The sequence below is a fragment of the Megascapheus bottae genome, chromosome 6 (assembly GCF_031878675.1).
Source record: "Megascapheus bottae isolate mThoBot1 chromosome 6, mThoBot2.hap1, whole genome shotgun sequence".
Taxonomy (NCBI): domain Eukaryota; kingdom Metazoa; phylum Chordata; class Mammalia; order Rodentia; family Geomyidae; genus Megascapheus; species Megascapheus bottae.
In genome coordinates this window covers 17,794,152-17,816,460 of record NC_143514.1, presented here as the reverse complement: position 1 = coordinate 17,816,460, position 22,309 = coordinate 17,794,152, and the positions used below count along the sequence as shown (strand labels likewise).

The 22,309-nt window shown below is 39.4% G+C and overlaps 1 protein-coding gene across 2 annotated transcripts in view; it reads left to right on the top strand.

The window, feature by feature from the left end:
* Vav3 (vav guanine nucleotide exchange factor 3) overlaps positions 1–22,309 on the top strand; it is a 337,639-nt gene that overhangs the window by 76,429 nt on the left and 238,901 nt on the right. For both annotated transcript variants that reach the window (XM_090334297.1, XM_090334298.1), the window contains exon 2: positions 1,086–1,202. In XM_090334297.1, the coding sequence (XP_090190423.1) occupies positions 1,086–1,202 (117 nt within the window). The remainder of the gene's footprint in view (positions 1–1,085; positions 1,203–22,309) is intronic.

Here is a 22,309-nt window from a genome sequence, read left to right as displayed (position 1 = left end):
TTGTTTATTTGAAATATGATAGGGATGGGGGAAAACAAGATGAGAGGGGGGTTGGGGGGGAGGGAAATGGGGACAAAAACTTGAGAAAGGGTAGCAATGTTTGTGAAGTAATGCGCCTTCTATCTGGCCAATATAATGTAACCCTTCTATTAATTATAATAAAAATATATTAAGAAAAAAACAACTTAAAATCCAAAAGTCAGGCCACATGCCTGTGGCCCATGAAGTAATCCTACTTACTCAGGAATCTGAGATCTAAGGACTGTGGTTCCAAAACAGCATAGGCAGAAAGCTGGTAAGACTCCTACTAACCACAGAAATCCAGAAGTAGAACTGTGGCTCAAGTTATTCCATCAGAATGCAAACAGCTCTTGCTTGCTATCTCAGTAGCTTTCTACTGGTTTACCTATCTAGTCTGTCAGTCTGTATACATCATAGCAGTCCCCAAAGACCCCTTTAAAATCTTAGCTCATGTTCTTTCCTGTAACCCAAACCTCCAGTGACTTCTCATATCCCTCTGTCACAGCTGTTGTACCCAACAAGGCCCGTCATCACCTGACCCCACTTCCTTCTTAGCTGACCTCCTTCCAGTCTGTGCTTACCTCACCCTGGCTCTTTCAGACTCTGTCTCAGGGCTAGTGTACCTGTCCTGCAACCTGCTTGTCCTGCTCCCTTCTCAACTCCAAATCCCAGCGCCATTGCCCAGTTGTCCCTGAGATTGCCTCTAATCATGCTGGTTCATCTGCTTCTTCCCTCTCCCCCTCCTCATCCCTCCTTCTGGTACCATGGGACAGTATCAGTAAAAATACTTGCTTTTCAAGTGTGCTGCTGCATTTGTTCTAAGACTGTGGTTTTAGAATGCAGGCATCCTGAGGGTAGAAATTGTGCTTGCTGGTCACTGCAGTGTCATCTGTGCTGAGAGCCCCGGGGGTGGTGTTGTCAGTGCTATTGAGTAATTGACTGTAGAGCAACCCAGAGAGAGCTTAGTGCTTCCTTCCTCCTCATTTTACATGCGGAGTATGGCAGCAGTTGGGTAGAATTCAGAAAAAGTCAGCATACACTAATAGCTCTTTTCAATTCCTCAGTTTCTCTGTTTGAAGAACATCCGGACATTTCTTACAGCCTGTTGTGAGACATTTGGAATGAAGAAGAGTGAACTCTTTGAGGCGTTTGACCTGTTTGATGTTCGTGACTTTGGGAAGGTACCAGCATGTTTTGTTTTTATTGTAAATGTTAAATTTTTTGTACTTCCATTTTTTAAATGCTTTGTAGTGCTGGAGATAGAACCCAGGACCTGGCCTATGCTACACACACACACACACACACACACACACACACACACACTCACACTCACATCTCACTATGACTCTAGTCAGAAATTTAGTACTTCCTATATCTTGGATTTCAGTACTTATTGGTTAGACTTTAGTGATGGTTTTTATGTAGAAGTACTTCTAATATTAAATATATTTTTAATAAATTCATGCTAGGCAAAAGAAATTTTTTAAATGTATTCTTTTTATTGTTGTTGTGGAGCTTGAACTCTGGGCCTGGACACTGTCCAGAGCTCTTTAGCTCAAGACTAGTGCTCAACCACTTGAGTCACAGCACACTTAGAAAGCATCCTTTCTAAGGTAACATTTTTTTCTTATTATAAAGAGATTTGCCATAAACTTAAGCCTCTTACAAAAGTAGCTTTGAGGTAAAATTGCTTAATTCCTACTCAGGTGATTTTATTATTGAATATAAATACATAAAAGGAAAAAAAATCAGGGCTCAGATGCCTGCCTACCATGCTCAAGTGCCTGGTTCATTCCTCACCACTGTAAAGTACATACATACATGCATGCATACATTCATACATGCATGCATAAATAAAATGAAATTGAGAAATTTCTCCTCCTTGCCTTCAGTTTTTAATTCAAGTGCTAGTATCTTATCAAAAGTCTGTCTGAGAGTAACACTTCATTTGTTATTGCTAAGATGTAATAATTTGGTTACAAAATAAAAGTCAAGTTGCAGATTAGTTTGCTTGGCAATGAGATAACACCAAGTTAGACCAAAACAGCCAGACTGTCCGTGTGGCTTCAGCCTGGAATCCTAGCTATTCAAGAGGCTGAGATTTGAAGATCAGGACTTATCTCCAATTAGCCACACCAAAAAAAACCCCACTGGAAGTGGTGGTACAACTGAAGTGGTAGAGCTTCAATAATGATCATAAAAGCTAAAAGACTGCATCTAGGTTCTGGGTTCAAGTTCCATTACTGGCACATACACAACCCCAACCAAGTTAGACCAAAATATGAGAGACTTGATTTTGAAATATCACAAATTTGGGGAAGCTTTTCTCTGTGGGAGACTGAGGCTTGGGTTCTTTATTTCTATGGGTTTTGACTACTGTTCATTTTCATGATTTTTGAGGGATCCCTCACCTTTCTGTAGCAGCATGGTTTCTAAGATTTATTTTTACCTCTGACAACCTGTGATTTAAATGTCTGTGGTCCCAAATGAAATGTTGATTGGTACAAGAAACTTAAAGCCAGGCCCTTAGCAAGGGAATGGAAAGCACATTTGCTTATAGCCATGAAATAAATATGGCCATAAAGACAAAGAGTAATCAGGTAAAAACCCAGATAAGTTGGACATTGATCAAAGGTATTGGCGCTGAGAAACATGTTTGCATTTATTCTTTTTTTGTTTTGTTTTTGATGAGTCATGGGGCTTGAACTCAGCCTGGGCACTGTCCCTGAGCTCTTCAGCTCAAGGCTACCACCCTACCCTTGAGCCAAGCCTCACTTCCCATTTTCTAGAGGTTAATTAGAGGTAAGAGTCTCAGATCATTTTGTGCCTGGGCTGGCTTTGAACCTTGATCCTCAAAACTCAGCCTCTAGAGTAGCTAGGATTGTAGGCGTGAGCCACTGAGTCTGGCTGTTTATTCTTCTGTATCCTTTCCTTAGCCCTTCAAAAAAAATCTTTGCTTTTCACCTTCTTCTTTGGGGAAATGAAAAATGAAAATGATTTAGGGAAATAAAAAAGAGCTTTTAAAGATCGTTGAGAACCAATTCACTTTTAAGTTAAGTATACACGAGATGGTGGCATTAGAGGTTGGGAAATTATAGAAACAACCAAAAAATATGCATGGCTTTATTCTGGTAGGATAGCATGGCCTGTTAACTTGATTCAATAACAGATACTTTGTATGAAAGCCAAGATTCCAAAAAATTGAATGTAAAGGTATGCATACCTTTTAGAGATAAACTTATTTCTGGGCACTTACAGTGATTTGGCAGAGATAAATCAAACAACATTAAACCCAATATTGTGACTTACAATGTGAACTTGCACTTGCTGTGTTAAAGTCACCCATAGGTTTACTTCTGGCATAACTGATGCATCTGTCACCTCAGAACTGTCACTGAGCTAAAGAAAACAAGTAAAAGTTAAGCAATTTGAGGTGCTACAACTACTATTTTTGTACAACTACTATTAACTATATAATCACAAATCTAGTTGTCAGGGTTCCAACATGTAAGGCTTGTCTACTTGCCCCAGTATGCCTAAGAAAGGAGAAACAATGATCAAGTGTGGAGAAAGGAGATTTATTATATAACATGATGAGGACATCACAGGAAAAGGTACTGTAAGCATTCAGCCCATCTTTGGGATACAGACATGAGGTTTAGGTTTGACAGGGAAAGAATTAGGCCAGGGGACCAGAAGTATACAGTTATTAAACATTCCTGTCTACAGGTGTGGTGTGGTGGTTGGAGATGGTCACATTTGTGGTTTAGTTGCTCACCATTTCCAGATTGGTCAAATGGGGTTTGGTCATGATGAGAAAGTCATGGTGGTTTGAGTGGTAGTATTGTCTCTTGTCAGAATTTATCCAGAAGTCCTGTCACTTTTTGATTTCAAGGTAGAATGGTGACAGGGGTGCAAAGCCTTTTTATTTTATTTTTTTGATGTTCTTTTTTTATTGTAATTAATAAAAGGGTTACATGATATTTGCCAGATAGAAGGTGCATTAATTCACATACATTGATACCCTTTCACATGTCTTGGTCTCCATTACCCTCTTCCCCACCCCCCCAACCTTGGTTTTCCCCCCTTCCCTATCCAATTTCAAATAACCAAATACAAATATATCCAATATATCAGATAACAAAGTGAGATACTGTAACAATATGAGATAACCAAGGGATAGCAAAAGAGATAAGAAATAACATAGTACATTAAGGACAACAATCATTCATTATATGGCTTTTGTTTCAATATCCTGGAGGTCCTTTCAATTAGCTTCATACTACATGGCCTTATATATCAAGGTTTGGCTCTATTGCAAATCTCTGCTAGTAGAGCCCAAGGTTTCTACTGATTATGACAAATGAGGGAAACCTGGAAGCAGCATAAATAAAAAGGCTTTGCTTCACTTAATATGATTTTTTCTAAGTCTTTCCATTTCCTTAGAAATTTCTCAGTTAAATTGTGGGCCCAAGTGAGGAGACAGCAGCTTTTAGCAAGAGCGGTCTCTAAGTAACTATTATATAAGTACTCAAAGTAAAACTGCTAGTACCATCAACTAATGAACACTTACATGTGTAGATCTCTTCTGTATCTCTATATTACTCTTTAAATCCTAATAACAACCATATGAGGTTGATGCTGTTGATAACTCCATACAGCAATGAGAAAATCTGCACCCCAAATCTCTTAATAAGGGGTTGGAACAAGTGGTGTAAACCCAGAAATTACTGATTCTCCACCATTATAATGTAATGAAGATATTTACAGAGCTAAAATATGTACAGCATCATCTGAGGTGCTTTGCTTCTGTCAGCACAATATTCTTATATTTCCTACTGAATGACTGGTAATTATTAACCCCATTTTATAGATTCTACTTTGGGAGTGATAGAACTAGGATGTTTATGCAGTTCGAGATATTTTTCAATAGAAAATAATGTGAATACAGGGCTGGGAGCATGGACTAGTGGTAGAGTGCCTAGCATACATGAAGCCCTGGGTTCAATTCCTTGGTACCACATACACAGAAAAAGCCAGAAGTGGTTCTGTAGCACAAGTGGTAGAGCACTGGCTTGAGAAAAGCCCAACGATAATGCTTATACCCTGAGTTCAAGTCCTAGGACTGGCCAAAAAAAAAAAGAATTTGAATAGAGTATGAAATCTATTATTGTGAATATAAAATAGAATTGTGACATATTTTATTTCCCTCCCTTCCTTAGAATTTAATTTTAAAAAACTTTGGTCCATTTAAAATAAATACTATCTATGCACATGTGCCTTATGCAAATTGTGAGTTTAGAATTAATGAATATTCAGCATCTGTTTTTTGTCTAGGAATAAAGTGATGATAAAAACAGCACTAAGCATTATTATAGTGTTTTGAGGTTTTCAGAGTGCTTCATGTTACTGACTTTATTGGATCTTTCATAATATTGTAAATAGTCTTTTTTTATTCAGTGAAATCATCATTCCTGTGGCCTTGAATCCCTCTTTCCTAGTCAGGTAGTTTGAATGGCCTCATCTCCTATTTCTTTGCTATGGTGATGGCTCTGTAATGTGGGAATTGCTCACTTGACACTAATGTGATGTGCTGAGACATTTTAGGGAGTGGGGGATGATTTTTTCTCCCTCTGATTTGGAGGTGGGTGGAAGTAGAGCTAAGCTGAGTGCCACATTTAGTTTCAAAGTGGCACCGGTTCAGAGAGAATAGAGCTGAAGAGGACCTGTGTCTCTTGAGACTGTGCCCAAAGCTGAGTGCATGTCTGGATTTTCTCATGAGCCAGTGCATTCCGCTTTTTATCTTCTTTGAGCCAGTTTTTCCCTTAGTTCTGTGAACCAAGAGTGAGATAAATGTAAGAGGTTCATCATGTTTTGTTAGTTCAATAATTTTAGGTATGGAGATATGTTGTATCTTTAATCTTAAATCCTATGCAATGTGGTGGAGACCATTTGTTAGTCTTTAATCATATAATGGTGAAGAGACGTGAGATGTTATCCGAGGAGTATCATAGGTATTCAGGCTTGAAAAAATGGCTTTGAGGTATTAGGCAACTATTCTGCATCTGTCCCTGTTTTACAGAGATGAAGAAAATGAGCATGAGTGCCTGTACACTGAAAACTTGCAGCTATATCTGACATGTGAGCTATACAGAATGGTTTGAAAATAACTGCTTTAAAAAGCCTTCTAACTCTTTTACCTGGAGATGAATAAAGATTAGAGGTATCCATTGAGGTAAAAAATAAAACATAGTCAAGGAAGTCAGAAAACCTTATAACACATCATTGAGCCCTTTGGATCCTTAGAAATTTTTCTAAGATTAGAGAAGTTCACATATAATCAGAATGGTAAAGCCATAGACAGTCATTCTTACCATGGAAGATGGTTTTGGAAACTGAGCTCATTTCTGCTGAAATGAATTTTTAGTATTCAATGAGTGATGAATGAACTTAAATCTAATCTGGAACCAGAAGTTTGGGTAGATTCACATCATTCAGAGCTCTGCACGTGGGTGTGTGGAAGAGGTAAGATCAAAGAGCCTTAAATTGGTACTTCTTTCAAACTTGCTTTGATTCTCAATCAGATTATTAAGACACAATGACACAACACACATATGATTATATTTTTTTCTCTTCATTGAGATTACAGTTGGGAGATTTGCAGCATAATTTTCAGTTAAGCCCTTTGATGCCATTAAGCTCATCAAGTGGTTCTTTTTCTTTTTATTAAATTTGTCTTTGCTTAGGCTACTTTTAATTGCCTATTCCCTATTTTGTACTTTTTTATTGTAAAGGTGATAAACAGAAAGGTTACAGTTACATAAGTCAGTGTTGAATACATTTTTTGGACAGTGTCATCCCTTCTCTCATTTTCTCCTAGTTTTTTCCTTTCTCCCCTGCCCCCCCCCCCCCCCCCCCCCCCCCCCCCCCCCCGCAAGTTGTATCTTTCATTTCTAACATAGTGTCTAGTGAGTATCACTGCTGGCTTAGCTTACCGCCCCCCCCTTTTTTTTAGCTTATAACATCACAACTGGGTTTATAGCTTACCCCCTTTCCTCCCCCTGTTTTTCCTCCTTATTTTTTCTTTCTTTTTCAATCAGCACTCGGATATGGACTCAGGGCATGGGCAGGCTTCCTTAGCTTTTTTTGCACAAGGCTGGTATTTTACTGCTTGGCTTTTTGATAATTAATTGAAGATAAAAGTCTCTCAGATTTGCCTGCCCGGCTTTCCTTCCAGTCTTGATGCTCAGACCTCAGCTTCCCGAGTTGTTAGGATTACAGATGTGATCCTCTAGCACCTTAGGTAAGAGTTTTATCTTTTGGGGATATGAACCAAATCAGCAGCTGCAGCAGGGTAGGCTGAGGGGGAAAGATGGGTTAGTTGTTTAGTAACTTAAATGACTGTGATTTGTAGATAAAATTTGAGCTTGCTGATAAAAATGAGGGTACATGGTTAACTTGATGTAGAAAGGACTTGTATAATAGAAATTTCCAGCTGTTTCTACAGCAATAATTCCCTCCCCCTTGAGCCACACTGTTATCAAGCTGTCTAATTTACATTGTGAGTTCAAATTTCTGCCCTTACAATGTCTCACAACACGCCTTCTGAGAACATTTGCTCAGGCTGTACACTACAGTTTGTATGTTTTCACTCTTCTCAGCCTATTACATACACCTTCCTAAACCCGTCTATCTAAGAGTGCAAGGACCCTTCCTGCTTGGCCTGTGCTTTTCTGCCCAATAGGCCTCCAGCATTTTTGTTACTATGTAAATAGCTCACCCTCACATCAGTATTCCCCACTCCTAGTCACGGGTGCTTCCACTTGCATTCTGATCCATGGTTTATCATCCTGAAATTCTGGTTACCTTTTCCAATCATAAGAAATGGTTTCCAGCCAGGTACAGGTGGACTCATATCTGTAATTCTAGCCACTCAGGAGGATAAGGTCTGAAGACCACGGATAAAAGTCCTTAAGACTTGTTATCGCTAATCACCATAAAGCCAGAAGTGGAGCTAGGGCTTTAAGTGGAAAAGCTATGGGACAACACCCAATACTGACACATCCCCAAGAAAGAAATGCTTTCTAACTAAGATCTTGCAGATTTTTCTGTGCACAGGTACTCTGGGAGAGGGGAGGGGGGGTTGGGGTCATCCTCACCGTGCAGGGCTTGAAAGATCGCATTGTTCAAATGCTCACTGACCACTGAGGAGATGTAGTTATTATTAACTAGGATGACAAGCTTGACAAAGAAATACCTACAAATAGTTGTTTGTATTCTCTTTTTTCATTTAAAATTTTTTTTTAAAGTTGTTACTATAAATAAGTGGGTTCCCACCCTTCAGAGGAATTTTAGATTTCTCTTTTGAAGTATTTCAGACCTCACCAAGTTTTGCAGTCCCTGGAAGATTTTGCAGTCTCTAGGGCATGAGTTGGTGTTTCTGTGGAGCCCCACAAGGAGTGGAGCTAATTGCTTGTCTGCAGAGCGGTGCTGTTGAACATTGAACCTGCCTGGCTCCTGGGACGGCTCTAGTTGTCTGATGCTGTGTGTCCTTGGCCCTGCTCAGCGTCATGGTACCCAAACCAGTTTCCCTCTACCCTCTGAGCCTAGCAAGGCCGCATTTCCATGCTTCACAGTGAATTCTGCTCAGGAGCTCCTTGTAGGCCTCCCTCCAGAAAGCCTGGGGGCCTCTTCCTTTAGTTATACTCCATAGCCCATAACTTTCTGTCTTAGAGCAACAAGTATGATCTATAATAGTCTCCTTCCTTCAAGGAGGTCTTGGACTTTGCCTGCCAATCAACCTGTAGCCCCAGAAAATGTGAGAAGTCCTTCTTGAATTCAGTCCCTCCCTTCCCCCTCCAATCCATCAGGAATGCCTGTGTATGTTTACATAATGGAGGAAGAGTGCTGGAGTTGCAGTGATTTCTCCTTGGACAAAGAAATGCCCTTCTGTCTATTTTTGTGACTATTTAAGCAGAGGATGAAATAGTATTTTACTCTTTCTTTTTTTATTTTTTTTATTGTAATTAATAAAAGGGTTACATGATATTTGCCAGATAGAAGGTGCATTAATTCACATACATTGATACCCTTTCACATGTCTTGGTACCCATCACCCTCCCCCCCCCACCACCCACCTCTTTCCTAGTGTGTGTGTGCTTGTCCATCAACACAGTTCTTCTCTCATGAGCTCTTTTCCTCTCCTTGGCTTTTAGAGAGTTGACCACTGCAACCTTTTGCATCTATCTCATTTTCTTAGAGTACTTCAATGCTTTCCCATATTTTCTCCTTCTTTCTATGTCTTGTATCTTCCAAACCAAGGCTTCTGAGCTTGAAGAGTACTGATACCCCACATATCTCACATCTTATTGTGCACTTGAGCTATGGAAGGTCCTATTTTATGTCTTGTGATGGTACAGAAAACTCTTTAATCTTATGCAGTTGAAAACAGCCTTTCCTAAATAATAATTTTCCAAGGAAACCCATTAGTCTAAGAAGTGATAATAGGAAGGTTGGAGTTAAAATATGTATATATGTATATAATATATGATAATAGATATAATATAGATAATATACACATATATAATATATAATATATAATATAGATAATAATTTGAGCAAATACTTCATCTATGATTACAAGGTCATAAAGATACTGTGAAGTCTTGCCTTGAGGAAAATAAACCTTTGCTTACTCTAGGATTTTTCAAATTTGTGTATGATGAGCTATTTAGATATCATGATCAGTTCAGACTCATATATGAAAAAAAAACTAGCCTCATTTTTCTCTTTTTTGGGGGGGGCAGTATTAGTTATTGAATTTAGGGTTTTATTCTCTATGACTTGATTTTTTTTCAGGTAGATGTGACACTTTTGCTTGGCTTGGCCTGGAATTGTGATTTTCCACTCTCTTCCTCTTGAAAATCTGGAATTACAGCATGAGCTACTGCGTACTCCCAATCCTTTTCTTTCCTCTTCAATCTTATTTCTATTTGGGAAAAACTTGCTTATCTTGCCAGGAGCTAAATAGTAGTAAAGGCCCATTTAACAACAACAACAACAACAAAAGACACAAAAATGCCACTGTTTTTGCTTTTTCCTTATAACCCTAAGATTAAAAGTATTTCCTTGCCTTACCTTGTGAATCACTCCAAATGGAACTTCAGAATGATCTTCGAAACTGTTCATCTGATAAATTTCTAATGAGATTTATTTAAAGGCTGAGAGTAGATCTCCATTGTTTATAAGAGAAGAAAATCCAAACTATTTTAGAAGCTACACAAAGGCCTGTATAAACATACCCCTGCTTGCCTTTTCTTTTTGTAAAGACAAACAAATGCTCAAACCAAACCAAAACAAAACAAAACACAATAGTTCCAGCTAGCCTGAAAGTGGATCCTCCTTCCTTACCCACTTAATAGCTGGACTATATGCATTACCAAACCTGGTTCATGTTTGCCTTCATAACTCTAATTCTCACTTTCCTCTCCATGCAAAGACCAGTGCCACAGTTCCATCAAATTATTATACTCATCATGACTCACAAGATAAATATCTATTATATATCATGCATATATGTATATATAGATATATATTTGCTTAGAGTACCTCTTCTTCCCTGTTCTGAGTCCCTTCTCTTTAGTGATTTAAGATCTCCTTCCCTCCTCCACCTTACCCCGTCTCACACCCACTCAGAAATACCTTCCTATCTCTGTGTCCTCTCTTTCCAAATGGCAAGGATGGGGCTGGGAGTTTGGCCTAGTGGTAGAGTGCTTGCTTAGCATGCACGAAGACCCGGGTTCAATTCCTCGGTACCGCATACATAGAAAAAAGCTGAAAGTAGTGCTGAGGCTCAAGTGGTAGAGCTCTGGCTTTGAGAAAGTCCAAGAACAGTGCTCAGGCCCTGAGCTCAAGCCCAGGACTGGCAAAATTGGCAAGGATGGATGACAATCCCACCCTCCTAGAACTGCAGTGAGAAGTATGAACTGGAGTTTGTGGGTAAAGTACTGAATGTAGGGCAGACAGTAAAGGCCCAGTCAGTGATAATTTCTGAACAGGGTTGTCCTACTAACCCCCATCTATACATTTCCTTTCTGTGACTTGAGTTACTCATGTTCGACATGATTTTAAAATATTACATGATGTTGGGCACATTGGCTCATACTTGTAATCCTAGCTACTTTCCTGGGTAGGAAAGTCCATGAGACTTTTACCTCCAATTAATCACAAGAAAAATAGGTAGAAGTAGAGCTGTGGCTTAAGTGGTAGAGTGCTAACCTTGAATAAAAAGCTCAGGGACAGCATTCAGAGTCTGAGTTCAAGCCCCAGTCCTAGCGAAAATCAATAAATACTTTTTAACATGAAAGATTCCAGAGCTCATTCAGTCATAACTATATTTTTGATTGTTTATGTTCATTTTGTTTGATATAGGATCTCACAGCCTAGGCTGGTCTTGAACTCATTGTGTAACACTGGCTTGTTTCAAACTCACAGTATTCTTGCTTCTACCTCCTAAGTGCTAGGATTATAGCTCTGTGCCTCCATACACAGTGGTACTAATTTACAAGCTTTAAGTTACACCCTGGTCTGAAGAGTGTGATGAATTTTCAAGCAATGCAAGCTGGCCCAGGACCTGACTCCTCCTTTTGTCCAATGGAACTAGAATGAATATACAATCTGCAATTTCACAGATAGAAGATTCACTCTGTCAATTTTAGTAACCTCAGCATGCATGTGTTTTCCTTCTTTTTCTTTTGCTGGCTCTGGGCTTGAATTTGCCCTGAGCTTCTTTTGCTGAAGGTTAGCACTCTACCACTTGAGATACAACACCACTTCTGGCTTTTTCTACGAAGTTTATTGGGGATAAGATTCTCAAGGACTTTCCTGCCTGGCTTATTTTGAATCGGTAATCCTCAGATCTCAGTCCCCTGAGTAGCTAGGATTATAGGCATGAGCTAACAGTTTCCCAACTGGTTTTTCTTTCTTGAGAATTTTAATTTTTCACTTAAGGAATAATTTTATGGCTTCTTTTTGGCATATTCAAATTGCTAACATCACTGCTCTTGAGCTTTGGGGCCATTCAAAAGTAAAATAATAGCTACTTGGACATAGGCCTTGTAGTGCTGTGATAGTCAGTCTATTAATCAAGAAGGTAGCTATATTAATGGGCTTCTAGTAGCATTAGGATGTGTCCTATGTAGAAATATACTCTGGCTTATGGGGTGTTTTATATCCCATGGTAGATTGACTACTCTATCAGAGAATTTATCAAGCCTTTTACAGACTGGCTACTTAAAAATTATAAACTGCCTATTTTTTTTTCAGTTCTGGTCCTTGAACTCAGGGCCTGAGCACTGTCCTTAGACTTTCACAAGGCTAGAGCTCTCCCACTTGAGCCACAGTACCACTTCCTGCTTTTTTCCATGTATGTGGTACCGAGGAATTGAACCCGGGTCTTGTGCTTGCTAGGCAAGCACGCTACCACTAGGCCAAACTCCTGGCCCTAAACTGTTTAGTTTTAGAAGTTACTTTAACTCATTGGATAGTGGTTATTCCTGCATTAGTTCTGAGTACTGTAATGTACATCAAACACCTATCTGTGCCAAAGAAAAGCCATACAACGTGGATTTTTCTTTTCTTTTTTTATTGTCAGGATATTGTATAGAGGGGTTACAGTTACATTTGCCAGGTAGTAGATGCATTACTTTTCACATTGATACCCTTCTCATGTTTTTGTCCCCATTTTCCTCCCTCCACCCCTGCTCAATCATCTTGTTTTCCCTTCTTCCCTTCCTATTTCAAATAAACAAACATATATACGATAGATATACCAGGTAACAAAGTCAGATGCAGTAACAATATGAGATTAACCAATGAAAGGATCTTTAAGATATGGAAACAGAGCTTTATGTTCTATGATTGTTGTTCTAAACGTACTATGCTATTTCTCTTCTCTTTTTTCGCCCTTTGGTTAATCCCTTAGCTTTTGTACTCAAAACTAGCACTCTTACCACTTGAGCTATAGCTCTACTTCCAGCATTCTGCCAGTTAATTGGAGATAAGAGTCTTATGGACATTTCTACCTGGGCTGACTTCAAACTGCAATCCTCAGAGATCTTAGCCTCCCACATAGATAGGATTACAGGCATGAGACACTGGTGCCTGGTATATACAGTGATCTCTTCAAGCAATAAGATGAATGTTCTTGATAGTAGAAACATAAAGAAGGGGCTGGGAGTTGGGCCTAGTGGTCGAGTGCTTGCCTAGCATGCATGAAGACACAGGTTCAATTCCTCAGTACCACATACACAGAAAAGCTGAAAGTGGTGCTGTGGCTCAAGTGGTAGAGCTCTAGCCTTGAGAAAGCCCAAGAATAGTGTTCAAGCCCGGAGTTCAAATCCCAAGACTAGAAAAAAATAAATAAAAATAAAAATTGATCATGGAAATATTTGAAAAAAAATAAAACAAGAAACACGAAGAAGTCCATGCTTGCCTTGCTGTTGCTACTGAGGATGAGTACTTAATTAAGATGGAAACAGTATGAAATGTGTGGGTAGATGATAAGCAGGAAAGTTCCATTTAGCAGTCATGTGCTATACCAGGAAACATGGAGTACATTACTAAAATTTCAGTAAGGGACCCTATGATAGGAGTAACACTACGTCATTTACTGTTGAGATTCAGGAATAATAGTGAGCTTCATACTTGACGTGGTGGAGCCATCCATTGAATATCTTGAAGAGAATCTCTTGTGGACAGGGGAAGATTCCTTCACTTGCTCTTCCTGTATTCTGAAAACATTACTGTGGCTTCTTCATGGTACAGGAGCAGGCAGTAAACACCCCTGGGCCATCCAGGTGCTGTCTGAGTTGAGGAAACACAGCCCATAAAGCCTAAACAGAGAAGATAATTACACTCAGTGGCAAGTGCCATGGAGAAAGTAAACAGAGGCAGTGATGTGCAGTGGGGAAGCCATTGTATAAAGAGGAAAGAAACACCCTTTGGAAGTACTGAAAAACCATGGTACTACTGCTCTTTTAATTAAATTACATACTAGATACATGAAAAGGTACATCTTTTTTCCCCTTTTTGATTGTTATTGTAACGGTGATATACAGAGGGTTTACAGTTACATAAGTCAGGTAATGAGTATATTTCTGTTTGAAAAGTGTCATCTCTTCCCCATTTTCTCCCAATCTCTCCCTACTCAACACAGCATCTAGTGAGTATCGCTGTTGCATTTGTTCACTGTCCCACCATTTCTGTGCTTTCCCTTTCTCTCCCCCCAAACAGATAAACTTACATGCGAAACAAAAGGTACCAAAAAACCTGAAAACAAACAAAAAACAGAGAGGCCCAGGAGAGAAAAACAAAAACAAAAAGCAAAATAACAAATGACCTTATTTCTAGTTCTTGGTGTTCATTTGAGTAAATATCATTGTATATTATCAGAGCCCTTGAGCCTTTGTGATCTCCTCAAAATGTCTTCCTTTGGTCTTACTGTGTGATTGTCTAAAGTCCTGTATAATTTATCATATCCAAGTGTATTTTTTTTGTCTTTTAACAAGGCACATCTTAACCTGCATTTTAGTTTTGTGTTTTCTGGCAAATCCCGTTGAGCTCACCCTTAACTTAGACTCTATTTCTTCATGCCTATAATCCCTTTTGTGATTCTGAACAACCCCATGGTTGGGGTATACAGAATATTTAGTGAGGTAATGTGCCCCTTTGATCACTGCTAGGTGTGTAATCTTCTGAAAGCATCTAGGCCTTGGCTTTTCATTTTAGTCCACGTTTACCCCATTTTCAGTGATCTTGAGTTCCATAAGATTGCCAGCTTCCAGAGAGTATTTATAGAGACTTCTGCACCACTGCTTTTGGTATTTCTGAGATAAAAACATGATATGAAATATCACTTTTATTTTGCAAGTACTTTTGGTATACCTACTGAGGATATTGTTTGCAGAACTAGAAATGTTGTTTGAGAACAAAAACTTCTGAAGGATTGCTCTGCAGAAAAAGCAGTGAAGCTTTTGGCTTGTTTTTCTTTTTAGTTCTATTGAATCACTAATATGTATGTGATTATAGAAACAGAAGTAAGTTTACAGCTATACTTCTTTTCTCCCTCCTCTCTCCCCTCTCCCCCTAACTGGTCTCCTCTCTCTTCCCTCTTCTCCCTCTCCTCTCCCAGGAGCTTGAACCTTGAGCCTGGGTGCTGTTCCTGAGCTTTTATGCTCAAGGCTCCTGCTTCTAGCCACTGGAGCCATAGCTGTCTGTAGCCATTTGCTTCATCCTTCTGGCATCTCTACTGTATTGGTATTGTGGCTATTTTGTGCCTAAAGAGATGAGGCTCCTCGTGATGCAAGTAAATCCTAACTAGTTGGCAGCAAATCATGTTTCTAAGATAATCTCTAAATCAGAGATGCCAGTGACTCTCTTCTTCCAAGCAGAAGAGGGACTGAATCCACCCTTTGGATAGGGTGAAAGCCATTGAAGAAGGAATAGAAGAGGGATCTGCTTGGGATATTGGGGTTCTAGCTTGACTGTAAGATATAGGTAGTCATCGGGTGCAGTGGCTCACACCTGTAATCCTAGCTACTCAGGAGGCTGAGATCTCAGGATCGTGGTTCAAAGCCAGCCCTGGCACTTTTATCAGCAGAAAACCAGAAGTGGCTCTGTGGCTCAAGGAGTAGAGAGGTAGCATTGAGCTGAAGAGTTCAGGGACAGTGCCCAGGCCCAGAGTTCAAACCCATGACCAAAAAAAAAAAAAAAAAGATATGGGTAACAAGTTGGCATTCGGGGTCTGGTAGAAAAAGGGATAGTGTATGAGAGTTTACATTGCAGAGCAGGTGAGTGCTTCAGGCTTGAGCTCAGCCACTGTGCACTGTCAGGGAGGGGAGGCTGTGGGGGATGGTTTTTAGTGCTAGCTGTGGAGAGAGTAAGGAGGAAAGTGGAAGCAATGTGGTGGAAAACTGACACACACTTTTTATGGGGAGCCAGTTTTAGGGTGTTTAGGAATTGGTGTGTGCAGTGAGTAGGTAAGGGAGAAAAAAGAAGCAACAGTGGGTCTTCGATGACTGGAAGGTAAGTACAGTGTACCACAAGGGAGATAATGGAGAGGAACTGAAGCTTATAGTGTTTTATTTTAAACATTGTAGGAGAACATTAATGGTGTTTATAGTTATTTACTGTGCATATATTCTGCGACTCAGAAGATGATTCATCCATTTTACTTTGAATAAATTTTTGCTATCATGGCCTTTTCTGATTTTTCTGGTATCTAATTTTCTAAAGTTTTGTTAGTTTGTTTCAGCTTTATGTTCTTGATGACTATACAATAGCAGCTTGATCCCTGAAAGCATACTTAGAAATGTTTGCTTCATTATTTTATTTTATTTTTAGAAATTGTCTTTTTTTTGTCAGTCTGAGGGCTTGAACTCTGGGTCTGGGAATTGTCCCTGAGCTCTTCAGCTCAAGGCTATTGCTCTACCACTAGAGCCACAGTGCTATGTCTGGTTTTTCTGATTAGTTAAGAGTCTCATGGACTTTTGTGCCCAGGCTGCCATTGAATCATGATCCTCAGATCTCAGCCTACTGAGTAGCTAGGATTACAGGCGTGAGCCACTGGTGCCCGGCTTTGGAAATTATCTTTAAGTGGTTGTACAAAGGGGTGTCAGTTCAACATAACAATTTATGAGTGCAATGCATCTTGATCAATGTTAGTGTCACCACTTCCTTTATTCTCCCCTGACTCTCAACCCCATCAATCTCCTCAAGTTACCTGCTACCTTTTCCCTCTCCATTAACCTGCTGCCCCCTTTTACCTGTCCTCCTGACAATGTATGTTTCAACATCCTGGCATGCTTCACATTTTTTTTTAAGAATGAAAACATTGTTGTGCTGGTAGAAACTCTCCAGAAGTATTTGCTTGGCTTTCCAAGGCAATGTCAGATACATGCTTACCATTTCACAGGTTCTTCCCACCTCAGGTAGTGGACCATAGCCCCTCTCAGCTGTGTTCAGTGAGCCTTGACACCATCTCATTGGTTTAAGAATAAGATGCAGTTTTCAAGTTACATGTGGAATTTATTGAGTCTAATTGGATTTCTGCAAGTTATCAAGTATGATGGATGAGAAATCCACCAGGAGAATTGGTACACTCCTGTGCATGATCTCCAAATGGCCAATTTACTTGTCTACACAAGCAGCAGTGATGTGAGACTCTTGGTCCTTTGATTGTTGTGTGTGTACTTACTGCTTTACCATCATGAGCACCTAGAAAAGAAATGGATGGTATTTTCTGTCTGTGCTGTGTGTGGCTTTTCAATAGCTTGTTTGCATGAGAAGGAGTACAGGAGTCATGCATGGTGAGCAGAGTGGGTGGGAGAGGAACTGGTGATCGCTCTTGCTTGTACAGGATTAGGTAGAGGAAGTGTGCACCAGAAACCACCAGAGCGCCGGGCAGCTGCAGGAAACAGTGCTCCACAGTCCCTGCGTGGAGTCTGATGTGGAGCTTCCTCTGCAAAGTTTCAGCTTCGGAGTCACTTGTATTCTACTTAAAGCACCTGCAACTTTAGAAGGACTCCATGGGAGAAATGGTTGTTCACTGGGCCTTTTATGTGCATTTACATCCATGGCAGTTCTAGTGTCCTGTGCACTGTGAAACATCCTGCTGAATGTACATAGTCCAGGTCATGGCATGGGGGCAGTCAGACATGGGATTTGAAATCTAGAGGAGTGCTCCCGAGAGAGCCTGTGCATGTATTCAGTGCCGTTGGATTGTGCACTGAATTACTTCAGCTACTTTTTAAAGAAGGCACATAGTCATAATTCAACCTAGATAAAATGATCACAGCTGAATGTTTCTATTAGAATACAGAAGCACATGGATGCTTTCGTCATGGGTCTGTCTAGTTCAAATCCATGAATAGTGCTCGCTGTAGATTGGATACAGGAATAAAAACAGGAAAGACCAGATTCGGAAAGACCAGATTCGGTTTCAGACGAATGGAGGTTTGCCTCTATATCTGCAAGGTTTGCAAAGAATTATTCTCATACAATCACTGCTGATGCCTTAGATTTTAGAGAAAAAAAAGAATTTATTAACCGTTAGGTTAAAAAGTACAGTTTCTCAAGAGGTAGTAATTTTACATTTCATGACATATTAGCAGAATTTCTAGAAAATAGAATGATGAAATGGAAAAGATACTGGTTAATGCTTTTTTTTAATACACTAATGAAGTGTTCTCGGCTCTGTAGAGTTTGATTATGATTTACTTAATAGTAATAGTTTGGGTTACTGCTACTTAGTAGGTGTGTGTGTGTGTGTGTGTTCTGGAACTTGAACTCAGGGCTTGGGTGCTTAGATTTATTGCTCAAGGATTGTGCTCTGCCTGAATTTGCAACTTTTTGTCAGTTAATTTGAAAATAAGTCAAGACTTTCCTGCCAGGGTTGGCTTTGAATCTAGATCCTCACATTGCAGCCTCCTGCGTAGGTAGGATTACAGACCTGTGCCACAGTGCTTGGCCACGACATTCTGGTAAACAGGAAAACAAAACAAGGCACATTCTTTTTCTGTGTCAGATGCATAGTTGGAAATCCTTGTGTAGTTTTTAGATGATTGCTAGTGATAGCCCAGGGATTCCCGTGAGGCATTAAATCATGAGGTGTAATGAATTTCTTAGGAAATTATTCTTACCAGTAATCATTATTTATAATTTGTCTTCTAAATCAGTTTTATAGGAGTTCTTCAAATACATAAAGATTGCTATTTATCCTAGTCTTCTTAGAATGAATGAAGCAAATATAATCTCAATTCTTTTTGTTTATATCTTCACAGTAAAGAGTAATCTCAGGCTGGGCGCAGAGGCTCACACCTGTAATCCTAGCTACTCAGGAGGCTGAGATCTGAGGATCATGGTTCAGAGCCAGCCCAGGCACTTAAAAGCCCCTGAGACTCTTATCTCCAATGAACCACTAGAAAACTGGAAGTGGCACTGTGGCTCAAGGGTAGGGCAATAGCCTTGAGCTTAAAAGCTCAGGGACAGTGCTCAGGCCCAGAGTTCAAGCCCCAACACTGACAAAAAAAAAAAAAGAATCTCAAGTATTATTACAATGCATGTAAAACAGGGCAGTTAAAGATGCAGAAACTTAAAACTGAGTGGATTAGACACCCTCATATGCCATTATTTCAACAGGTAGTTTGCGTGTTACCTTTATATCCAAGTGCTTTTAAATCAACAAAAGAGGCAGGCATGGTGACACATGCCTGAAATGTTAGCTGCTTGAGAGTCAGAGGCAGATTAACCTTGAATTTGAGGCCAGCCCAGGCCAAGTTAATGAGAGATCTTATCTTGAAAAACAAAATTCACACAGAAGAACTGGGGTTAGTGCTCAAGTGGTAGCATGCTTGCTTAGCACAGTAGAGATACTGTGTTTGAGTACCACCTTTCTTTCCCCCTCCCCCAATAACAAAAAGATACTAGGTTAATTAAGAAGTAAAGTCATGAACTGGACTTCAAACCTTTGTTCTAGTGGAATTTGGGGAAAGCTAAGTTAGAAGCCTATTTTCTGAAAACAAATTATAGAAACAACAAACACACAGAAGTCTAGAGAGACCACTGTAAAGATCCTTTAGATGTATCTTCTTAGAAATGAAGAACATTTTACCATGTTTGTTTTATCTATTGTGAATGTACATAATACTCTATCTGCTGAATTATTCGAGAATAGATTAGAGGTGAGTATTTATCTTCTAAATACACCTGTGTTTATAGCTTTTGATAGAAGGACCTTTTTCTACTTAACCTAGTAGACATCTAACATTGTCCAAAAATTTTTAAATAATTCTATCTAGTTCTTCCTAAACAAGCTATATAAACAAACACTTAAACATTTAAAGATTTAGATACCATATCTTGTTCATAATACTTCATTTCCATATTGAGTTTTATTAACTGTAGCTTACATTTCGGGAAAAGACAGCTCTATGTAGGTTTCATTGATGAATATATATATATGTATATATATGTATGTAATAATGCATATGCATGTATGTATTTATGAGTACATATATGGATTAATGTTTCAGGAACAGTAATTTCAGAGGATGAGTCAGTTAATAGGTAATAAGTTATTTATATATTATTAGTCCAATAATACCATAAGTTGATCTTGTCCCCTTAGAAGCAAAGAAATAGGGGGATACACCATTTTCTTACAGTTGAATACATTTTTATTTTTAAGAGTAAGCAACTTATATTCTCTAAATATAAAATCATAAAATTACACGCACACACACACACACACACACACACACACACACACACACACACACACACTTTTTTCCCCTCAGTATCAGGCCAGAGTACTTGCAGTTTGTTGTTTGGGATAGCATTTTTGTTACATGTGTTGTTACATACTTTAGAGCTCTATGACTTGAGCAACAGTACCACTTCCAGCTTTTAATATATATGTGGCACCAAGGAATGGAACCCCATGTCTTTGTGCATGCTAGGCAAGCACTCTACCACTAGACCAAATTTCCAACCCAACATAATTTTGCTAAATAAATTAAACTGGTTTGGAAGTTGGGACTTGCCAATGGTATGGTATTTGCATCTTCAAGACACAATTTCCCAGGTAATCTGTACATCATCTCCCAGTCTTCTCTGGCAGTAGCTGATTTAAAGGAATAGCAGTTCCCTTCCTTTCCTCCTTTGCAGGTAATCCATCTTGGTGCAAGATGTCAAGTTCTTTGTCTGAGACAAGAATCAGGCATAGTTAATCAATAACTTCTTTCTCTCATTCTGCTTTTTGAATATTTTATGACTTAAGCTTTTAGTTTTCTTGAAAAACAGAAATAGCCTAGATTTTCCAGAAAGAAAAAGCCAAAAACATCACCAACAACCTCCAAAACACTTTCACAAACCAAGCAGAGTGAAGCAGGAGCTGGAGACATGACGAAATGGGATCTTTCTCGTAACATTTAGTGTTTTTTTCTCCCATACTTGCACCATGTATACTTATAGAAAATAAATTACCACTGTCTTACAAGTTTCAAGCAAAATTCACATTCAGCTTACATAGGGGTTGGAGGTGTGGCTCAGGTAGCAGAGCACCTAGGCAAGCCGGAGAGAGTGAGTTCAAATCATAGTGCTGCCCCTCCCCCCAAATATAATTTAGATAGCATTCAATGGCAAAACAATAGACATTTTATTAGGTTATTATTATATACTTTATTACTTCTTTAGGGGAGGATTTATTTGGCTAAAAAAATAAAAGTAATGCATTAGAAATTTAGGAACTGATGTAATCTTTGGCCAGTCCTGGGGCTTGAACTCAGAGCCTGAGCACTGTCCTTGGGCTTTCTCAAGGCTGGTACTCTATCACTTGAGGCATAATACCACTTCTGGCTTTTCTGTGTATGTGGTGCCGAGGAATCGAACTTGGGTCTTCGTGCATGCTAAGCAAGCACTCTACCACTAGGCCAAACTCCCGGACCCAACTGATGTAATCTTTGCTTCCCTCCACTTTTAAAAATGAGTGTACATAATTGTACAGAAGAAGGAGTCTCCTGGTGATGGTGCATGTCATCTTTTGTTACATTCATCCCCTCATAAACTTTTTCTTTGATTCTGGATTTCCTCACCTCTTCCAAATTATTATTTTGATTGTGGGGCTTGAACTCTGGGCCTGGGTGTTGTCTCTGAGCTCTTAACTCGAGGTTACTGCCTTACCCCTGGAGCCACAGCCTCACTTCCTGTTTTCCAGTGATTAATTGGAGATAAGAGTCTCAGACTTTAGTGTTACAGTTGGCTTTGAACCGGAAACTCAGCTCGCAGCCTTCCAAGTAGCTTGGAGTACTGGCGTGAGCCACTGTGCCCTGCCAGTCCCATTTTTTTTAAAGGAAATCTTTATTTTCATTGACAGTTTTTCTTTGGTGCCTATATTTGCACTTATAAAAGTTCATTAACTTTTAAAAATGATCTATGTGGTTGTACAAAGGGGTTTCAGTGTAACATGGCAGCCTTTGAATATGATGTATCTTGATCAATGTCATCCCTTTTGTCCCCTGCCCATCTCTTCCAACCTCATCCATTCCTTTAAGTTGCATGTTTTCACATTGGCATATGTCCATTGAGTACTATGGCTGTATTTGCTCTTTCTTAATAGCCCAGATACACTACAGTGGTTGAATGGATCAAGAAAATGTGATATACACCAACAGAACATATACATGATCCAGAAACACAAATACACACTGGAATTTTACTCATTTATGAAGAA